Source organism: Chenopodium quinoa, unplaced genomic scaffold, assembly GCF_001683475.1.
Source record: "Chenopodium quinoa cultivar QQ74 unplaced genomic scaffold, ASM168347v1, whole genome shotgun sequence".
Lineage (NCBI taxonomy): Eukaryota > Viridiplantae > Streptophyta > Magnoliopsida > Caryophyllales > Amaranthaceae > Chenopodium > Chenopodium quinoa.
Window position 1 is genome coordinate 531,506 of NW_018743252.1, and position 20,275 is coordinate 551,780.

General features: G+C 35.2%; 2 protein-coding genes and 1 pseudogene across 3 annotated transcripts; 1 reads left to right on the top strand and 2 right to left on the bottom strand.

Moving 5' to 3' along the window:
• Positions 1-3,077: 3,077 nt before the first annotated feature.
• LOC110734982 lies at positions 3,078-5,289 on the bottom strand (annotated as a pseudogene).
• A 1,129-nt stretch (positions 5,290-6,418) lies between these two features.
• Positions 6,419-14,752, top strand: LOC110734983 (flowering locus K homology domain-like). 2 transcript variants are annotated; one of them, XR_002513956.1, is made up of 9 exons: positions 6,419-7,118; positions 9,017-9,121; positions 9,736-9,996; positions 12,038-12,096; positions 12,174-12,265; positions 12,364-12,476; positions 13,296-13,358; positions 13,742-13,873; positions 14,286-14,752. XR_002513956.1 is itself a non-coding variant. In XM_021915104.1 (9 exons), the coding sequence occupies exons 1-9, from the start codon at positions 6,648-6,650 to the stop codon at positions 14,296-14,298; spliced, it is 1,254 nt and encodes a 417-aa protein (XP_021770796.1). In that variant the 5' UTR covers positions 6,420-6,647; the 3' UTR covers positions 14,299-14,752. The 2 variants fall into 2 exon arrangements, 1 of the variants encoding a protein (XP_021770796.1); XM_021915104.1 differs by having other exon boundaries at positions 6,420-7,118; positions 13,742-13,818.
• Positions 14,753-15,100: 348 nt separating this feature from the next.
• On the bottom strand, positions 15,101-17,607 carry LOC110734984. Its single transcript, XM_021915105.1, has 2 exons — positions 17,453-17,607; positions 15,101-15,823 (listed from the first exon to the last, which is right to left on the bottom strand). Exon 2 carries the CDS (start codon positions 15,808-15,810, stop codon positions 15,427-15,429), a length of 384 nt encoding a protein of 127 aa, XP_021770797.1. The 5' UTR covers positions 15,811-15,823; positions 17,453-17,607; the 3' UTR covers positions 15,101-15,426.
• Positions 17,608-20,275: the final 2,668 nt, after the last annotated feature.

Genomic DNA, 20,275 nt, shown 5'->3' on the forward strand with positions numbered 1-20,275 from the left:
TTCTAGTCTCCCAATTTTACTTCTTTTAAAGTTTCATTATTTATACTTTCACGGTTATTTAGTATTGCTTGGCATTAAAGTTAAAATTTGGATGTATTTTGAGAATTATCAACTAATAAATGTGAGCTCTTTCCCAAATTAAAGTCAAGAAGAACCGCAATTCCCAAATTGCAGCCAAATCTTTTTATTTTCCCATTCTACCGTCCACGTAAGCACTGGTTAAAAAACCGGTTTTTTTTTTCCGGTCCAGGGTAAACCGCTACTTGAAGTAGCGGTTTCTTTGCAATAAACCGCCACTTCAAGTAGCGGTTTCTTAGTTTAAAACCGCTACTTCAAGTAGCGGTTTTTCAAAGTAAACCGCTACTTGAAGTAGCGGTTTTCCAAAATAAACCGCTACATAAAATAGCGGTTTTTTGTAAACAAACCGCTACTTCAAGTAGCGGTTTTAAACTAAGAAACCGCTACTTGAAGTGGCGGTTTATTGCAAAGAAACCGCTACTTCAAGTAGCGGTTTACCCTGGACCGGAAAAAAAAAAAACCGGTTTTTTAACCAGTGCTTACGTGGACGGTAGAATGGGAAAATAAAAAGATTTGGCTGCAATTTGGGAATTGCGGTTCTTCTTGACTTTAATTTGGGAAAGAGCTCCTATAATTGCTATTATTGAGTTTCAGAATTGTATGTATGTGTTGTTGTTGTTGGTTTTGGTTGTGTTCAATAATAGCAATTATAGCAACCTAAACTGAGTAATGTGATCGAAACCATTAATAATTCTACAAGGGTTATATGTAAGGTAAGTAAATCAACAACAACAACCAAAACCAACCACAAACATACATACAATTCTGAAACTCAATAACAACAACAATAAACAAGAACACTAACAACAACAACACAACCAAAACCGAAACTCAATAACAACAACAATAAACAAGAACACTAACAACAACAACACAACCAAAACCAACAACAACAACACATACATACAATTCTGAAACTCAATAACAACAACAAACTCAATAACAACAACAAACCCAATAACTGAATACAAAAAATAATTAGGGCACTTACCACAAACAAGAAGATCAGCACGTTTCTTCTGAAATTAGCGAAGCCGACCACTAAAGTCGAACCCTCGGCGTCAACAGCGGCGGCCTTCGTTGCTGAGGAATGCTCCGGCGGCGTCGGTGGATTCCTTGGCTGCGCCGGCTTCCGTTGAAGGAGGTGTGATTTTGGTGGAAGGCGTGGATGGGATTTTGGTGAGAAGACGAAAATGAAAGAGGAAAGTGAAATCAAGAAATTATACCTGCTAGAAAACCACTACTTGAAGTAGCGGTTTATTAAACAAAAACCGCTACTTGAAGTAGCGGTTTATTAAAAAGAAACCGCTACCTGAAGTAGCGGTTTATTAGTAAAAACCGCTACTTCAGGTAGCGGTTTTGCTGTAGACCGGATTTAAAATTTCTTCCCCCTGAACCGGTGACGTGGACGGTACTTTGGGAATTCTTAAAACTTTGGCTGCAATTTGGGAATTGCGGTTCTTCTTGACTTTAATTTGGGAAAGAGCTCAATAAATGTTGTTTGGAATATTGGGATGGAGGTTAGGGTGAGTCAAGGATAGAGTTTAAGTTACATACGCTTTGATCTTACTTTTATCGTTGCATAGTGATTGTATTTTGTTTGAAACGGTCTCTTAAAAAGTCCCATTCTTGATTTGAATTAAATTCACATTTTAAGACTTAAGAGGTAGTATGGTCTAGGTATGTGTAGGACATGAACAAATTTTGTGGTAAATTGATCAGGTTTGTAATCAACTTAATGATAAGCAGATTTTTTTTGTTGACAATTGTCATACACTATGATACTTTAGTGTGCTAGTTTACTATGAAGTACTTCTTACAAGTCGAGGGCGACTTGATGGAGCAACCTGTTTAAATTCGAACAGAATAAGCAAAGTTTAAAGGTGACGATCACCATTTACCAAGTATTTTGAAGGATACAAGAAATTGCATAAAAGAAAAGGCTAACAAGCTCAACATTATAATGAACCTTATTGAGGAACATACCCTCATATTATATTATTGTAGGTATTGATAAACAAGCTTAGAAATACAGAATATGCTGATGCTGAACCAAACTTCGACACTTCGTGCAGACTGCAGGAACTATAAATTGTGAACTCCATACTATACAAGAGCTTTGTCAACATCTGACTGCACCACCAATTATTAAGTTTAGCTTTACTTAACAGACCTCATGGTATCTCCTACTTGTATTTTTCTACCTCTTACACTCTTACAGATCTTCCAAGGACAAAGGCCTGAAATGATCACCTGATGAGCCTGCAAATGTTAGTCAATCAATGACCCATAGCAGCTTTGGTAGCTGAAGCTTTATCATGCTCAAAGATATGTCATGTACTCGTGGCCCACGCCCTGAACCTTAAACTACTTTAGGCAGGAGCTTTGTAGTTAATGGTCCTAATGGATGCAAGTTCTTAAAGACAGGATTGCTCCCTCCCACCAAAAATAAATAGGCATATACAGTATTCTGATGCGTAGAGGATAGTTGTCACAACTCCTGAAACAGATTCAGATCATGGTTAGATTTTCAAGCACATCCTGGTTTTCCCACTGACATGTTGTGTTGAGACAGGATGGGGAAGAAGCTGCTATAGTAAAGGGAAACCTAATTATCATCACATAAGTACAGGCGCAAGCAACTTTTGTATCCAGCAATTCATTCCAGGACTACCTTTGAACAGACTGAAAGATGTTCACAGCCAATCTCTTGTGCTCTAATCATCTGAGAGACATGTAATTCTATCTGAACAAGCAAAAATCAGGTTTATAGCGGTTTAGCCAAATTGTAACACATGAGGAGGATAGGCTCTCTGATAAAGTCACAAAATATTATTCTTTGTATAATTCAAGTTATGAAACTGAACTGAATCTGTGACCAAAGGATTGACTTCTTTTTTTAAATTAAAAAATCATAGGCCCAAAAATAATCGTATATGTTTTCTTTGAATAATATGAATCTATCAAGTATAAGTGCTTAGAAACTCTCAAGAACTTTCATTGCTCACTATACATTCTGAGCTGGAAACTGTCTTATGATACTTTCTTTGATTCACTTGTCTTTGTTTGCTCGCATTGCTCCAACCATAATTGAGGTGCTGTTGGATGTATACAGAAAAGTTGTTCCAAGAATCCTTTCTTACTTATAGCTATAATGCCTGACAAAGTGTACTTTTTTTTCATCCAGCCCTGCTTAGCTAGCCAGACATGAAATCTATATCTGGGCTTAATTCGCTTTTCTAAATTATAAATCAAATAGGCTGGAAAAGTCTCTAGGGAACTCCAAGGATAAACCGACTTCCTGGCGAAGGAAGTCAAATTTCCGTTTAAGAGAGTCAGTCTCCTGATTTAAAATCTTAGGTATATAGCTTATCATCTTGCACAGTTTGGAGAACTCAATGCCTTCATTTAGTAGGAGATCGAACCGTTCATGTAAGTCACCACCAGAACCATGTACATCTTTTAAGAGCTTCACGGTGAAACCATGCTCTCCAAATCCAATGCCATGAAAAAATTTCAACTACATAGTAAATAACTATAATTTCTTAAGCATTTGATGTTCTCCATCTCCTGTACATAATTCACGTCTTCACCTTCATCCGGGACTACTCAAATCATAATCACCCAATAACAGATACTTCCCCAACTTCATATTATGGAAGAACCATTCATGAAGATCCATGGCTCTAAGAATATGGGGCAAATTAGACATCTTATTCCGACCAAATACATAAGAGTATTTCTCCATAAGGAGTTTAAGTTTGTTCTTCGATAAGCCAAAATGATTCAAAAATCCGGATACAGAAACTACACGATTTTCGATATCAATTCTCAGTATCTTAGGATGGGAAAGAAGCAACAAACCAACATCTGCTTTCCCAACACTCAACTTACAAAAGAACTCAACTTCTCAGCCAAAACCTTCTCTATATAATCAGTGAAAACAACAGAACTCTTACCAATCGACTCTCCAACTGCCCTTTTCGGGACACCCAAGTCATAGAAAAACCTAAGTTTCCTACAAACCTCATACCAAAGATCCACATTTCCAATTAATCCATCCCCCAAATCATAATCTATCAATACCCTTTTCAATTCATCCAATAATTCATCAAATTCACCCTTCAATCCAACCTCTTCCCCCTTCAATAAAAAGGGAAACCCTAAACAAATACCAACAGCTTGTTCAATACTAAACCCCATTGCTAACAACCCATTAAACTTTGACCCCAAAAACTTGGGATTATTCTCAAAAATCGAAATTTCTTCAACATACAATCTCCCCAACTTATTCCAAGGAAACCCAAATCCAGCAAGTGTACAAGCAACATTTAGAACAATTGAATCATCAGAGAAAAAATGCACATTTGGCTTCAAAAAATCATTAATATTACAATAATGAATTCCAATACTTTCATAAAAGAACCCAAATTCATGAAGAGGATTATACCTAAGAAACCTCTGAAAATTCTTGCGGAAATAAATGGCTGAAAAAACTACCTTTGACATCAATTCAGCAAGAGAATGAACGGAGTTTTTGCTGATGAACTCGGCATATGAAAAGGGTAATGCACTGGTAGTATGAAGATAATCTGTGATAACTTCTTGAGCTTCTTTGATTGCTTGAGGTCGATATTTAGTGGGGACTTTGCCAAGAGTTGGGAGATTTGTGTTGGAGCTGAAATGGCGAAGTAAGGTTTGAAAGAGAGGATTTGAGAAGGGGGTGAAAGGGAAGAACAGGCGCATTGTGAAGGACACATTGAGAGAGATTTGTTAGGGCTCCCTTTAACAATTGGACTAACTCTCTAATCTCTATTCTCTTTATTTTGGCAACAATTGGTTTATTTAGAATTTGTTTCTTACTTGATATGTTTTTTTTAGTTAAGATCCAATCTTACAATGGAGTAAGTATATTTCGTTACTTGATGTTTGTTGTGTGGATACTTATTTTGTAAATATTTTTTGTATTAATGAAAAATTATGTATCGAATGTAGAGTTGTGTTGTATGACAATTTGTATGACTATTTGGATTGCATATTTAGATAATTGTAATTTTTCATTGGTAATTTTTAATGTGAATAGTTGTGTTATTTCATTAACTCTTCATTAGTTATAATGGATAGTTGTGTCATTTCATTACTTGCACCTTTTCATCCATGTAGGTTGTTCTGATTTTAGGGACTAATGATTAGTTTTAATTACTCTCTAAATATACATGCATGTAGTTGTTGTTACTCTAATCTAGTTTATTCGCTGGTTCCTTATAATTACGATACCATTTTATAAGAAACGAAACTCATTTTGTCCTGGGAGACAATTGCTTAATAACTTTGGGTATCATAGAGGGAGCAAAAATGTCTTAAGGACACAACGCGATTTGTTAGGCTCGGGTCATAATAATTTACATATTGAATCAATTTTAAAGGTATGTGTTATGTTTTATTTGTTTTGTAAATAAATATTTAATATTTGATTTTTAATACTTGTTTTTCGTATAGTATTAATAACATTTTTTCATTTATGCATTTTTTAATTTTTTAACTTTTGGTTGAGCGGAGTTGATAAGAGACAAGTTTTTATTTTTTTTATCCAAATGATGATACGAGCATCAAATAGTGATAAAGAAAACAACCAAAAAGCAAAAAGAGCAACATAATAAAAAAAAAACAAAAAACACGCTACCTAGTACCTACGGAGGGACAAGGCGTGACATCACAACGCCCCTAGTATCACTAAAGATTTCTAGTTGAGAATCCTAAATGACTCTACAATTGGCCAACCAATCTGCCGCTCGATTACCTTCTCCAAAGATATGCACTACTTTAATTTGCCAACAATATCACTATTCAGTCTCAAGCACTCTCTTATGTCATAAATGTTTTTGCTCCTTATAGCTTCTTGTTTCTGCAAAGCCTACATGTCAATTTATCAAAAGTAGCAGGATTAAAAGTATTACTCGTATGTGAGAGTAAAAGTGAGGTTTTCGTGATAAATAATAACAAAGGTGCAATCTTGTAGGGAGATTCATTTTTGGTATATGGGTAAATATTTAGAGGCGAGGGAGAGTATCAAATTAAGAAGGAAAATTACAATATCAATAAAAAGAGATATGAGACTAAGGAGAGTATTGAAGGTTTGTGATGAGAATGAGAGGTGTCAAATTGTTTAGCTCAACCCGATTCGAATTAAACCAAACGTAACTTAATTCAAACTACAAACCTGTATTGGCATAACGACTTACTAAACTACCAATTGGTTGTTGGTGCAGTGGTGATTAGGATTGCACTTGATAGGAAAGACTGCGTGTTTGATTCAACAACAATAATTAGGAGAAGAGTAGAGCTTAGCCATCCAGAATTGATCATCAAATCTGAATTAGCTCAAAAAGTAAATTGGGTAAAACACCAAAATAAAAATGACTTACTAAACTTAAATCAAACCACACCCAATCCGACATAACCGAACCCGACTCGCCTTAACACCTTGGTTACCCCCCCTTCATTAACCAACACTCCGTATATAAATAGCCTTTCTTGCTTCATCTCCTTGCTACAAAAATAATTGAACAATGGCGCAACAAGGACAATACGCATCGATCCCCAGCCTCCAACCATACACACAACACCATCAATACATCCCACCACCACATCCACCGCTTCAACCACCGCACCCCTCCCACCACCAACCCTTAAACATCCCTTACCACCACCAATACCACCCTCACCACCACCCTTCTCATCAATACCCCGATTATGGCTCTGTTCCTCAGCTTCAACACATGCCTTTACCCCCAATTCAATACCCTTCTTACCCTCAACCCCATTACTCTGATCGGCCGTCTTCGAAACGTCCCCGAGAACCCGTTTCGGATTTGGCTGAGGTTCCTTCCACGAAACGCCAAGCTTTGGGGAATGATATTTTGTTTAGGGTTGTTGTTCCTTCTGGTCAAATTGGGAAGGTTATTGGGAAAGGTGGTCATAGGGTTCAGAAGATTAGGGATGATACTAAGGCTACTATCAAAATTGCTGATCCTATTGCTGTGAGTTTTGCTCAATTTTAATTGGGTTTTTTTTTTTTTTTTTTTTTTTCTTTCTGTTTTGTTATTGCTTTTTGTTTGGATTATATTCTATCATGTTGTTTTTCTTTGGGAATTTGATTATATAGATTAAGAAAATTAGTGTTTTGGGAATAATGGGGTATTGGGGTTTTTGAAATTTGGGGACTTGTTGTTTTAATTGATTTTGGGGTTCATTTTTTATGTTTGGAGTATGAGATAGGTGAAGCTGTTGAAGTTACTGAGGTTGGAAGTTCTCAACTCCATAGGTTATGATGATGTTAATTAGAATTTGTGTGATTAACTTGACATGAGAGGATGTATGATCTGTATGTTGATTGGAATTGATGCAGTGTCGTTGGAGTTATCACATATGACTAACTTAATTCGGTGAAGACTCGAGTAATTCTTGGGTAAAAAAATACTGAATTGGTATCTGAACCAATGAGCTGAAAATTTGAGGAATGTATATTGCTAGTTTTATTTGTGCTAAAGACTGTGTGTTGATCCTGTTAGGAAGATGAGTTTAGTATGCAGTTGTCGGTAAATGACAGCCTTTTGTTGTTAATCCTTTGCATCAAAATGGGTTATTATGATGTTAAAACTGCCTATCTTCTATAGGGTATAAGAGGCATCTCTTCTTGATTCTGGCATGATGTTACAATAGGAGATAAAATCATACAGAGACCTTTCTATGTGTAACTGATTTGGTGGACTGCAAGGCTGTGAGATTTAGTGTAGATTATGACTCATTCAATAAAACAAAATGCAATTGAGAACTGCTTCATGAAGATTAGCTCTTGGTTGCTTTTTTCAGATGAAAGGATACTCAGGGATAGTGATTTTGAGCCATCAAATTGTTATCTGGACTAGAAACTTTCAAGTAGGGCAAATACGTTGGAGGGCTTTCATGTTCCTACATTTCGATGTCACTGATCGAATAGAAGAGTCTACAAAAAAAAAAAAAAAAAAACTTGTATTTTTTAAATTAATTTTTCCCCCTAATTTTATTTACTAATATTTGTTTTTGTTGGGTTGAGCTGATTGCATCATAGCAATTATATGCGGTCTAAGGTCTATAATTGTAAGCTTGCAGTCTTTTAAAATTTCTACTGAGATGAAAATATTAGTAGTTTGATTTAAGCTAAAAATTTGGGTTCATAGAAGTGAAGTTTTTTGGTAGAAAGACAATGGAAGGTGCTCTAAATATGGAGTACTGTTTAGAACTTTTAGTTCAATGTCGTTATTTTTATTTTTCCTGAACTTGATGCTTGAAAGCTGTGGCTCTGTTTTTTCTTACTAATCCAGCAAATAACTTTTGGATAAAACGTGTTTTTGGAGAGCGGGTACTTAAAATTACTTTGCTACAGATTGCTGCCAAACATCTGCTAGTGCAATCTCAGATAAAATCACAAGTTTAACCTAGTGTATCTTATTCATCTTTGGAGAAGCTGCTTCCTAGTTAAATTATCTCTGTATAGTTGGCCGAGGTCAAATGGGTTGGTATGTTGTTTCCTTGTCAAGTTTAAAGAAGTAGCTGATTTTATAGACGAAGAATTGCAGTCACTTTAATCTGGTAATGTAGTGTTTGGATTATTGCTGTCCAACTCCTGTATATTGGCCATAATATATGCATTCATACAGTAGTCAACCTCATTTTTCTGTTCTATGTCTCTGTTTCGTAAAAGCTGTGTTGCTTATTGCCATATTAAGTGATATTGGGATTCGTGGTTGCTTGTTAAATGTACGTTCCAGTTAAAGTTTTTGTTTTTTTTTTTTTTTTTTGGCTGACTTTTGGGTATAATATGGAGAATTCTTGTATCAAAGCTGATTTGTAAATGAGTGAATGACAGCATGTTAACTTGTTGACCTTTTTGTGTTAGCGATACGAGGAACGTGTTATAATTGTTAGTTCTAGAGAGAATGAAGCTGGTGGTATCAGTGATGCGGAGAAGGCTTTGCTTCAGATTGCTTCTCTCATCCTTGCGGTATTTAATCCTGCTTTCCCTTATCTTGTTTTTTCATAACAACTCTGTTACGTAATTTAGTCAATAATATAACTTTTTGTTTTATATTATTGAGTGTTAAGTAGAATTTGTTAAGAAAACCAAACTTGTACAGACTTTTGTGATTATAATGATTCCCTATGTTCTTATGGTTTAAAATATATATATTTAAGGATATCATATATATATAAAAAAAAAAAAAAGCCTAGTCTTTCAATTGGTGATTTGGTGTATCTGAAAGCAGATCTTTCTTTTTTTGGATTGATTTTGATATTCATTCCACTTCTTCTCTGGTTGTTTATGTAAACATTTCATGTTCACCTTTATAAATTATTTACATGCTTTGAGTGATAAATTATTGCATTTGATGAATGAAAGGGATCTTGCAGAGCCAGATAAACTAGAATTCCAATAATAAAGAAATAAATATGCTTTTCTGCTAATATAGAAACGGTTGGGGAAATCTTTTTTAAAGTGTATTGGGATTTGTTTTTCCATCCTTTGGATTACTGGAAGTATTACATGGTCTTATGATGGAACATGCATATTTTCTCTTGTCATAATAAATTGGCCTTGTGTATCAAATTGAGCAACAGGATGATGGAAGCAGTGCACCTGCACTAAGCATTGCTGCTGCAACTGATCCTTATGCTGCTGCTGCTGGCATCAGCGGAGGACATGCAACCACAAATTCAGTAAAGCTATTAATAGCTGGTTCACAAGCTGGTGGCTTAATAGGAGTGTCAGGTCAGAACATTGAAAAGCTTAGAAACTCTTCTGGTGCCACAATTGCTGTTCTGGCGCCAAATCAATTGCCTCTGTGTGCATCTGCTCATGAATCTGATCGCTTGGTCCAGGTAAGATGAACGTTTATAAGCCTACCATTGTGTAGTTTAATCTTTACTTGGACATATGGTCCTTGCTCTGGTATCTTATCGAGTTGTCTCTTATCCTGATATGAGATATTTTCTTATGATTAGAAGGGCAAATTCCCAGATTCCTTTCTTTTTTTAATGGGGTAAAAGGCTATAAAGAAATCTTAAAATTAGTAGATACCATAGATCTACATCTCAAACGTCTCCCAGGGACATGGAAAATACATGCAATCCACATGGAATTTACTCATTATAACTGTAAGCAACCAATAAGAAAATGTATTATTATTGTGGGTTTGTTTGGGATCTCAAATCTCTTGTAGATGTAACATTATCCTTTCTTTTTGGGTGTTTTTGAGTCTGTAGGATATTATATGCCAGTTGTGTTTTGTTTCAATGTAGAACATGCTATTATTGTATGACCACATATAGGATCTAAGTCAGGTAGCTTATTCTACTTATATAAGTTAAGTAACTTTGTTGTTGTTAGTTGAGTTTGGAGTTTGTGCAATGAGAACTAAAACGTATGTTGACATCATCGATGTCTCTAATTGATTTCTGTCTAACTAGTACCGGAAGATAGATGACAGTAGTTTAAGTGTAATTTCCTGGTAACTCTACTAGGGGACATCCGATCCTCTCAAGAAGTTTGATAATTTTGTTGTCAATCCTTTCAATCCAACTAAGTCCCCTCCCTCTCCCTCCCTGCGTTCTTTCCTTCATTTCCCTGCCCCGTCTTCTTTCCCATCCCCTCCCTTTTCCCGCCTTCCTTTTCCCTTTCCCTTTCCCTACTCCCTCCCTCCAGCCCCTCCCTTTCCCTCCTTCCCGTCCTCTCCTTCCCAATCTTTAATGCAGTTACCTTTTGCACACTTCCACTCGCCTGCCCTTTGTGTGGCACTGACAAGTATGTAAATTAATGATTGGTAGGTTTGCACCAGGAAAGAGGAAAAAGGAAATACAGGTTATCTGGGAGGCTTTCCTTGACTGTTCTCATTTGCGTCAGTCTGGCTTTGAGTATGGATCAGATTTCTCTTGTGTTTATTGCCAACTCTTTTTTCTACCCCTGTTATTCCTCTAGATTTACTGTTTACATCATTGACGGGGAAGCAAATTAACGGTCTTTGATATGCTGAGACTTATGAGCTCAATAATTGGTCAAAAGGTTGGGGGCAATCTTGCTACCCCTTTGTTGTTATTTATGGATTGTAAAAGGAAAACATATTGCTTCTAAGCCCCATAATAAACTGTGAATTAAAGCATTAGCAATAACTTAGGTATGAAGGTTTTAGACTCAAATGTGTGAACATCGGAAAAAGGTCTATACATTCACCTGCATGAAAATAACAAATAGGCGCTTCTTTTAACTTCAGAGTTCCTTATTATATGTCACCACCATATACGGATTCAACTACATATGGTTTGAGGAGATCTAGACATAAAGAGTCATACCTAACCAATTGTGAGCAATTAGTGATAGAAAAATAGTACCAAAAGCAGAGAGATTAATGGAAGTCTAGTATTACCACAATACCACATGTTAAGTGTAACTAGACTGCTAGAGAAACAACAGTATGTGCACATAATTGATCAAATTAATCTTTTTATGCTCTCTTCCTGATTGTGTGAAATCTGAATCATCTATGATGCTGCTTACTTGTAGGCTTGTAGTCCAAAGAGGGAAGAAAAAGATAATTTTGAATTATTATGATCTGTGTTGTGAAGGTACAAAGTATGTACTTGTTTGGACCAAAATGAGCAAGATAACAATAATATGTAGACCAATGAAGTGAAACAAAATAGCTAAAGTTTTAACCCTAATGTAAATAATCTGAACTAGCTTATTTATCTTCATTCATGTTGATATTATTATTGGCATCTCATCATGATGAGATGCTTTCAGCATCTAGAAGTGAAAAATGTGCTTTTGTGGTTGGGTGGGGAACTGGGGTTCTTGAGAACTCCATCTCGTGCTTTGTGCTTGCTCTTTATCCTGAGAAATGATCATTGTCAATGACGGTATCAGATATCAGGTGAAGTTTCTGCTGTAATGAAAGCCGTGGAGGAGATTGGTGTTGAACTTAGGTAAATATACTTCTGGACTCACTAGCTTGTGTTCCATTATCTGCAGTCTTCTCTGTTCATTTTTATTCTATTATCAGGCAAAACCCACCCAAGCAAGTAATTTCAATCAGCCCAACATACAACTTGAGCATTGCTCGAGCAGCTCAGAATTATATGGACCCAAATGCTGGTAAATCTGCTTTCATAAGCATTTACTTCACAGTCGTTTTGGTCTCATTTTAATTATGTTTTTCCTACAATAATCATCCCGAGGGGTACATTTTGCAGCTGAATATGTGACATTGGATATGGTGATCTCGGAAACAATGGTGGGTGGCTTGATTGGCAGAGCTGGTTCCAACATATCAAGGATTAGAACTGAATCTGGTGCAATGATTAAGGTGCGCTCCCTAGTGATCAATGTTGTGATTCTATACTATGCACTATTTGTAATGGTAGACAGTAATATTTTTTATAATTAACTAATGATATCATCTATACAAAATTACTTATGCAAATTTATTTTTGAATGATATGCTCAGTGCCAGTTCATATCCCTTTATTCTGTAACATGTGAAAAATCGCTTATGTCTTACAGTCTTGGTATATATATAAGGGTGAATAATACTAGTCTAAAGACCACCTAGCACAAAGCTTTAAGGCCAAACAGCTGAACCAATGAACCCCCACCGCGATTATGCTCATCAAGGCACTCTGTATTAGCATGACTTTCACATTTTATTCTGTAACATGGTATACTGTTGTTCATCAGTTTAACTTACCTCTGATTGTAAGTTGTTCGTTTTAAAATTAATGCTATATATATTACACTTCAATAACTATGCATAACCATAATGGACACCTCACACTTACTAAGTAATGGAGAAAGAAACACTTTGTAAGAACTGAGATTCGTATTGGTCTATTACGAGTACATGTCAAGGATGTTTTACCACAAGAAAATTTACCTGAATGTATCTGAAATGCCTGTATTTTCTGTTCATTTTCTTATGATAACTTCCTTCTTGAATTCTTTCTCATTATATTATCCACCACGTCATGGCATTATTCTTCTGGGTACTTAAAATGTGCATTTGTATTGAACTTTTTTCTATGCATGATGCCTTGGGGGAAAAGGTGAGCAGAAACATAGGCAGATCCACCACCATGTCATCTCATTTACTTTTCTGACATGATGCTCGTTCTGTTTTCACTGTCAGGTATTTGGGGGAAAAGGTGAGCAGAAACATAGGCAGCTCCAGCTTATTGGCTCAGCTCAGCAGGTAATTTCGTTCTTTCGCTTCTTAAATTCTCATTCCTTGGGCTTTTTAAAATCCTTTCTAGATGGACAGCTTTAGAGACTCATCATTACCCCTCTTAATCTGGAAATGGGGGAAGTGGACTGCTGATATTATACTTGCATTATTGTTTATAATTATCGAAGGACGTATCACATAATACACTATCAGTCTATCAAGCAATAGGTGCTAGGGGTAATATTACATATTTATGAACTAGAGGATGAACTTGGATTTCCTGCTCTAAATTATTTTCCTTAAGATTGTACATGTTCCCTGGTGGCTTGCTTTTAATTGTTATATCTCTCTTCAACCCCAAATCATTTTTGGGACTAAGGCTTTGTTGCTGCTGTTGTATCCCTCTTCAGGTAGCCTTGGCGAAACAGAGAGTTGATGAATACATATATTCTCAGTTGACACAACAAACTGGTGCTGAGCAGTCAGTGTAAATGTTCATCCTTATCACTCTTTTATCATCTGCCACTACTTTACGCTTTAAGGTGTGCTTGCCTTTTGTAAAAGTTACATGACTAAAGTAGTTCACTAATGTTTCCCAATAATATGAAGTAACTAATCCAGTGTTTATTGAGTGATTCTTCCGGAGTTAATTTTATATTCTCGTTTTCTAAATTTTATAGGTTCATATTATTATGAATGTCTGGAAAAAGTCACCTTCTATAAAACAGTAGTGGTTGATGATTAGAATTCCTAAAAAGCTCTTACTTAATTGATGTAGATAATTTAAATTACACTATGATTATTAATTTTTATAAAATAATGTAACTGAATTTACACCCGTAAACTGTATTTGATTATTCCTTTGCATGACTATGCTATTTTGTGCATGCACAACTCTAGCAGCCCTGGTTGCGTATCTTAATCGTTGAGAAACTTTTATTTCCCATCTTGCAGATTGCCACAGTGAAAGAGATAAAGTTTGCCGCATGCGTACTCTTGCGCTTCTTGTCAATGTATCTATTGGTTTAAATATGACCTACAACTTTTACTTTGAAGAGCAAGCAAACCGGATCACATTCAAGCCATGCATAAACTTAATCGTTGACATTTCCCTGGTTTAGATCTGTACTTTTGAGTTAGGTCTTTACTTTCAATGATAAACGCCAGGAGACTCCTCAGACTAGCATAGTTGACATATTGATTGTTACATGAACATTATCTTGTATTAGACCTGGTGTAGTGGTGTGTGTAGACGCATTCTTTTGGATACAGTATTGTATAACATACTCTCAGTTTTGACTATGGAAGTTTCTATGTGTAAATTCATGAGCAGATTTTAGTTTATTAACGCTGTTATGTCTTGGAAATACTCTTTGGAAAGTTTTATTGCCATAGGCCAATAACCCAGCATTTTTTCTTTATTAATGGGGCTAACTTTGCATCTATCTTTTGTGCAAATTTCTAATGCAAACGGATACAGTAGGCGAAGTTCTAAGTTTACAATGTTCTTTTTGGCAACGTGCACATTTGACAAATATGGTACGAGTAGCATATAGTACTTGAATACTCCGTATTACATAACTTTTTATGAATGCTACTTATTTCATGTTATGCTGAACTTTTGCCTTGCCAAATACATCAGCTATAATACTCCGTGTGGTTTGGGTCTAAATTGCTAGAAATGCTAGTTCAAAAGTCAAAACTATTGACGAACGTACCCTAGTATCCCTACCTGTTAGCACTAAAACGTTAGCTGATAGGCGTGTATGTAATTAAATAAAAATGAATTAAAATGTACATACAACTATACAAGGAATGGGGAGAGCAATGTGAGAACCATATAATGTTGTTCTAACAAAAACACTCTTCTGAAAAAAGGAGTGGGTGAGTGGCTTATAAAGCTGATGTACCAAAAATGAAGCAATACGATTATCAAGAGAACATATTGCTCTATTTCAAAATCTTTATGGGGAGAAACACAGTTGCAGTCATTAACCATGCCTGAATCCAAACAAAGACAAATGGTACTTCTTCGCTTGCTAAAGGAAAGTGAGAAATCTTAAGATGAAAGAAGTTCATACTTCAGGATCAAAACCTACTTCTTGGATTCCTCATCCTTCATCTTTTTCTCCCATCTACGCTTCTTGTAGTCCAGTAACATTTGTGGCATCTTCTTCATCAATTCTGCAGTATTTGCTCGTTTCTCTGCTGCTATTCTGTCAACCTTGTGTCCTTTCCTCTTTGTTCTCATCTCTTTCCTCGCAGGGTCATAAGGCCAGTCTTGTTCGGCAAGTAAGACTTCTTTGCGGATCCTAGCACGGCGACGAGCACTAATTCCCAAAGGCTTCCATGCCCCAAGTTCCCAGTAACCCCAAACTCCTTTGGCAAGCTCATCTCTATACTTTACTAGCTTCTCCTGCCAAGGATATTGGTATTCAGTAGCTGCTTTTGCCACAGTTTTCACAGCCTTGCTTGCCATCACCTCCGATGATCTACCTCACAAAAAATAAGAAAGGATTACAATCACATATGTATATTAAAAGTGTTTTACAAAATGTTGATCATTGAGATAGGTAACCGTAAATGATTAGTAGCGGACAGTGACATACATCACATCAATAACAGCAAATGATTAGTAGGGGACGGGGACAGTGACTACTGGTACAGTGGTACTAGCCATCACAAGTTTTTCAGGCAAAATATTAACGGCCATAATCAAATTATTTCACAAACAACTACCATCAGAAGTGATGAGAATATCCTAATAAGAATTTAACAATATGTCCAAAATCACATTACAAGGATAATTCTATAAATTCTAACTTGTTGCAGTCCTGTACACCAATTATTTCTGAACCAAGCAAGAATTCTTAGTTTATAGGACTAAAAAAGCCAACCATTACGTACATCAACATCAACTCAAATGAGGTTTACTAAGATCACAGGACTGTCCACACAAATTTACCAAGGAGAAAAACGCAATAGAAAATACAGCGTCTTAATCTTGGTAACATATAAAGTCGACCACAACACAATGGACTGACCACTAGCATTACACAATATAAATGACAATACTTGTGCCAAGTCCTAAAATTTAGTCATCCAATGTACAAAAGGAACACAACTACATCATTATATCCGGAGAAAGAACTAATAACGTAAGGAGACAACTCGAAAGCCCGGAGAACTATGATTATCACAGAATAATCCTTAAAGATCAACTATGACTATCACAGAATAATCCTTTTTCTTCCTCAGAGATAAAAGCTGCTCTCCCCTTAATCATTCGTTAAAAAGTATCATTTCCTATATGACACAAATTTAACACTCAGATTCTTCTCTAACTCTTAGATTTCTGACAAGGTAGCTGCTTTAAGACGACAGAGTACAAACATGTAACAAGTTACAAATTACAGACTTCACTGTTTTTTATATAAGTTAGAAACACATGTTGGTACAATGAGTGTATCTTCCCTACATAAGTAGCACAGAGTAGTCTACTAAAGTTGGATTTTTACGAATATGAATTTTATAGAACTGGTTTCCATGATTATTTCATCTTAACTCTCCTAAGAAAATGCTTTTGGAAATAAAAACTTAGCCCGCTATGACCCAATAAAAACTAAGGTAAAAGAAATAAAAAGTAACTTATAATATATGAACTACATAAGCTCAACTTCCATACCTCACTCTCTTATTAATCAAATTTTTTAGTTTCATAAGAGGTAAGTTGCATGGAAAGCTTTAGGGGTCCATAGAAGTTAGTCAACACCATATTTCTAAAGCTGCTTATGCTCAACCTAACAAGGAGCTTGGCAAGAATAAACCTCAAGCACTTTCAGGCCCGTCCCTGAGGCAGGGCAGGAGGGGCGGCCGCCCTAGGCCCAGGGAAAAGAGATTTGATTTCATATTGAATTATCTCCAAAAATACATAATTTTAGGGATACTTGATTCAATAATCAAATTACGCTCATAATTTTCTTTTCTTTTGGATATGATGTTTCATAATCTAAGAATTTGCGAACCCTAAACTTAAAGCACTGATAATTAAATTAGATTAGATCAAATATAAACCCTAGATTGTGAAATTGATGTGATGATAACAACAACAAACAACTTACCTTAGAAGCTGCTTCAATGGGGGATACAAGAATTAGATTCAACGGAGAATGCTTCAATGGAGAACGTTGAGTGCGCTTCAATGGAGAGCTTGAGTGCGCTTCAATGAAATAACTCAGAGACTTAGGACATAGGAATGGAGGCCTTAAAAAGCCATGACCCGCCATGGTTATAATATGGGTTAGACCCGTCTGATAAATAAATGAGGCGGGTCTTTATATGATCGTCTAATTATGAGATAGATGGACTTTATAAAGGTTTTATGTAAATATGTTTTATATATTTTTTGATATTTCCATATGTCAAAGCTTGTATCAATTCTTTGAAAGTTTTTAAGAGTTTTTTTTTTAAAAAAAAAAACAGCTGAAATTACATTAATTAAACTGAGTTTACAACAAACAAAAGGACAGTAAGTAACATAAGTTACTATTCGCATAAGAAGCCCTTACGCAATATCACTTAAGGTCATTAACGACATTTACTATTTAGCTATTACAACGAGTAAGGACAACGCATATAAGGCTTACTAATATACATTTAAACATGCGATGAGACTATTGATAGAACGAGGGAAGTTAGTGATGATATTTCGAGTTGTGCAAGATATTTTCTAACATACAATTAAAAGTCTATGAATGTTGCTGAAATGACGGAGACAACCCAAAATCAGTATGTCTTACATTAAGGGACCCCAATAATTCAAATGGATAAAATCCTCTTGAGATCTATGCTTCATACATGTCAATCACATTTCTTTGTGATCTGATAAAACCATATCTTATACTCCCTCCGTCCCATAATATAGTTCCTATTTTGTTTTTTTCACGGTATTTAAGAAATGGGAGGAGAAGTGGAAAAGAACTAGACAAAAGTACAAGGCAAGTGGATAGTTTAAGGGGAAAAAGGTGAAAAGTTCAATTATAGACAAAAGTTAGAGAGAGAAAGTGAAAAAAGAACAATGCAAGTGGATAAGTTAAGGGTAAATTAGGAAGTTCAATGAATAAAGTAAAAATCAAGGGTATAATGGTCTTTACATACTATTCAAAAATAGAAACAGGAACAACATTTTGGGTCTCTAAAATAGGAAAACAAAAACTATATTGTGAGACAGAGGGAGTATATATTCTCATACAAGGTCATGATGTTGTAATGACTTTTACCGATATCACATACAAATGAGTTTAACAACACCTACAATGCGTTTATGTAAATCTGAAATTGAAATTTTTCTACATCTTCCAACAAACATAAGTAACACCACTTCCATTAAAGGAATACATTTTTATTAAAACTAAAGAGATTAAAAACGACAATTTCAAGAGTCAAACGACTCCATTTCATCCTCCAATTTACCCTGAATTCAACTTGTCTTCGCTTTTCGATCTATTATATTGGGTGCTTCCAAAATCTAAGTTTTAATTTTTAGAAAAATTCACTATAATTTATTAATCCGAACTTTCAGCAATTTACTCTCAATAATCCCAAATTACGTTAATTAGAGAGCACTATGAACTTTTTGGTTGATTTTTTTTCCACTAGATCGATTAACAAGTGACTTAAAGAAAGGGTGATTTTCATTTTGTAAAAGCAATGTGTGATGTGTCACAACATAATTGGTCCAAATTTTTTTTGTAAAAATAAAATAAAATAAAATAATTAAAACCCTTCCCAGCCAGCTACCATCCTTCCTCCCCTTAGCCCTAACCCCCAGCCCGACCGAAATTCGACCGCCTGCCTCCCGTAGCAACCGATAACAACCAGTCGGCCCTTCTCTACCCCTAAAAACACTCTGGAGACCCACCTACACCGTCGAAACCACCCCCCTTCCCCCATCCCCCAAATAGTCCCTCCCTTCTCAGGTCGATGAAACTGCCCTTCTTCCCTTCCCTTGTCGTTGAAACAACCGATTTTTTAGCTCCCTCAATTGGAGATTATTGCCAAGAAATTAAATGTAGTTGTGTTACTTAAGGTTTTTGTGGTAGATTTTTTTAGATTTATTTTCTTACAAAAAAAATAAATAAATAAATGGTAGTTAGTTGTTCTTAAAGTAGTCATTATAATGGTAGTTGTTGGTAAAACTATCTTAAATTTTCACAAAATTACCCTATATCTAAAGTATAATACTCCCTTCTTCACTTTTTATTGGATACGTTTTGACTTTTACACGTTTGTCAATACACCTATTTGATTATTATTCATTACATACTTCTTAAAATTATAACGATTGAATATTAATAGAGCATTCGTTGAGATGAATTAAACATGATTTCATACGACTCTTTTACTTTCGTGAGTAAATTTAAAGATTATCTAATTCCCTCTATCCAAAAATACATGACACAGTCAATATTGCACGCATGTCAATGCATTACTTTGAATTTATTTGTATATAATTAATTATTATGAAAATTATTTTAAAATTATATTTTGAAACTTTATATATATATACCTATTTAACAACATATTTTATGATAAAATAAGTTTTTATTATGTTAGTAAAAAATTATGATCAAAACTAATACATAGATAGTGAAAAAAGTCCAATGTCTCATATATTTTGGGACGGAATGAGTATTATGAATAACTTTTAAAATCTAAACATAACCAATAAAAAGAAACGGTTAAAGTATTATGAATAATATTTAAAATCTGATAATAACCAATAAAATATGGAGGGGTACCCTAAAAAATTTATCATCCTAAAGTATTTGTAAAAAAAATCATCCTAAAGTAATTGAAACACTTTAATATACATTTTTTTGATACATAACATTATTTTACCTTTAATAATTTTGATCGTATATTTATTATAATTAGTTGATACT

Coding starts and splice junctions, on each gene's coding strand:
- LOC110734984 (XM_021915105.1), bottom strand. CDS start 15,810: ATGGCAAGCAAGGCTGTGAAAACTGTGGCAAAAGCAGCTACTGAATAC.
- LOC110734983 (XM_021915104.1), top strand. CDS start 6,648: ATGGCGCAACAAGGACAATACGCATCGATCCCCAGCCTCCAACCATAC. Junction 9,122..9,735: donor TTGCTTCTCTCATCCTTGCG/GTATTTAATCCT, acceptor ATTGAGCAACAG/GATGATGGAAGCAGTGCACC. Junction 12,266..12,363: donor TTATATGGACCCAAATGCTG/GTAAATCTGCTT, acceptor TACATTTTGCAG/CTGAATATGTGACATTGGAT.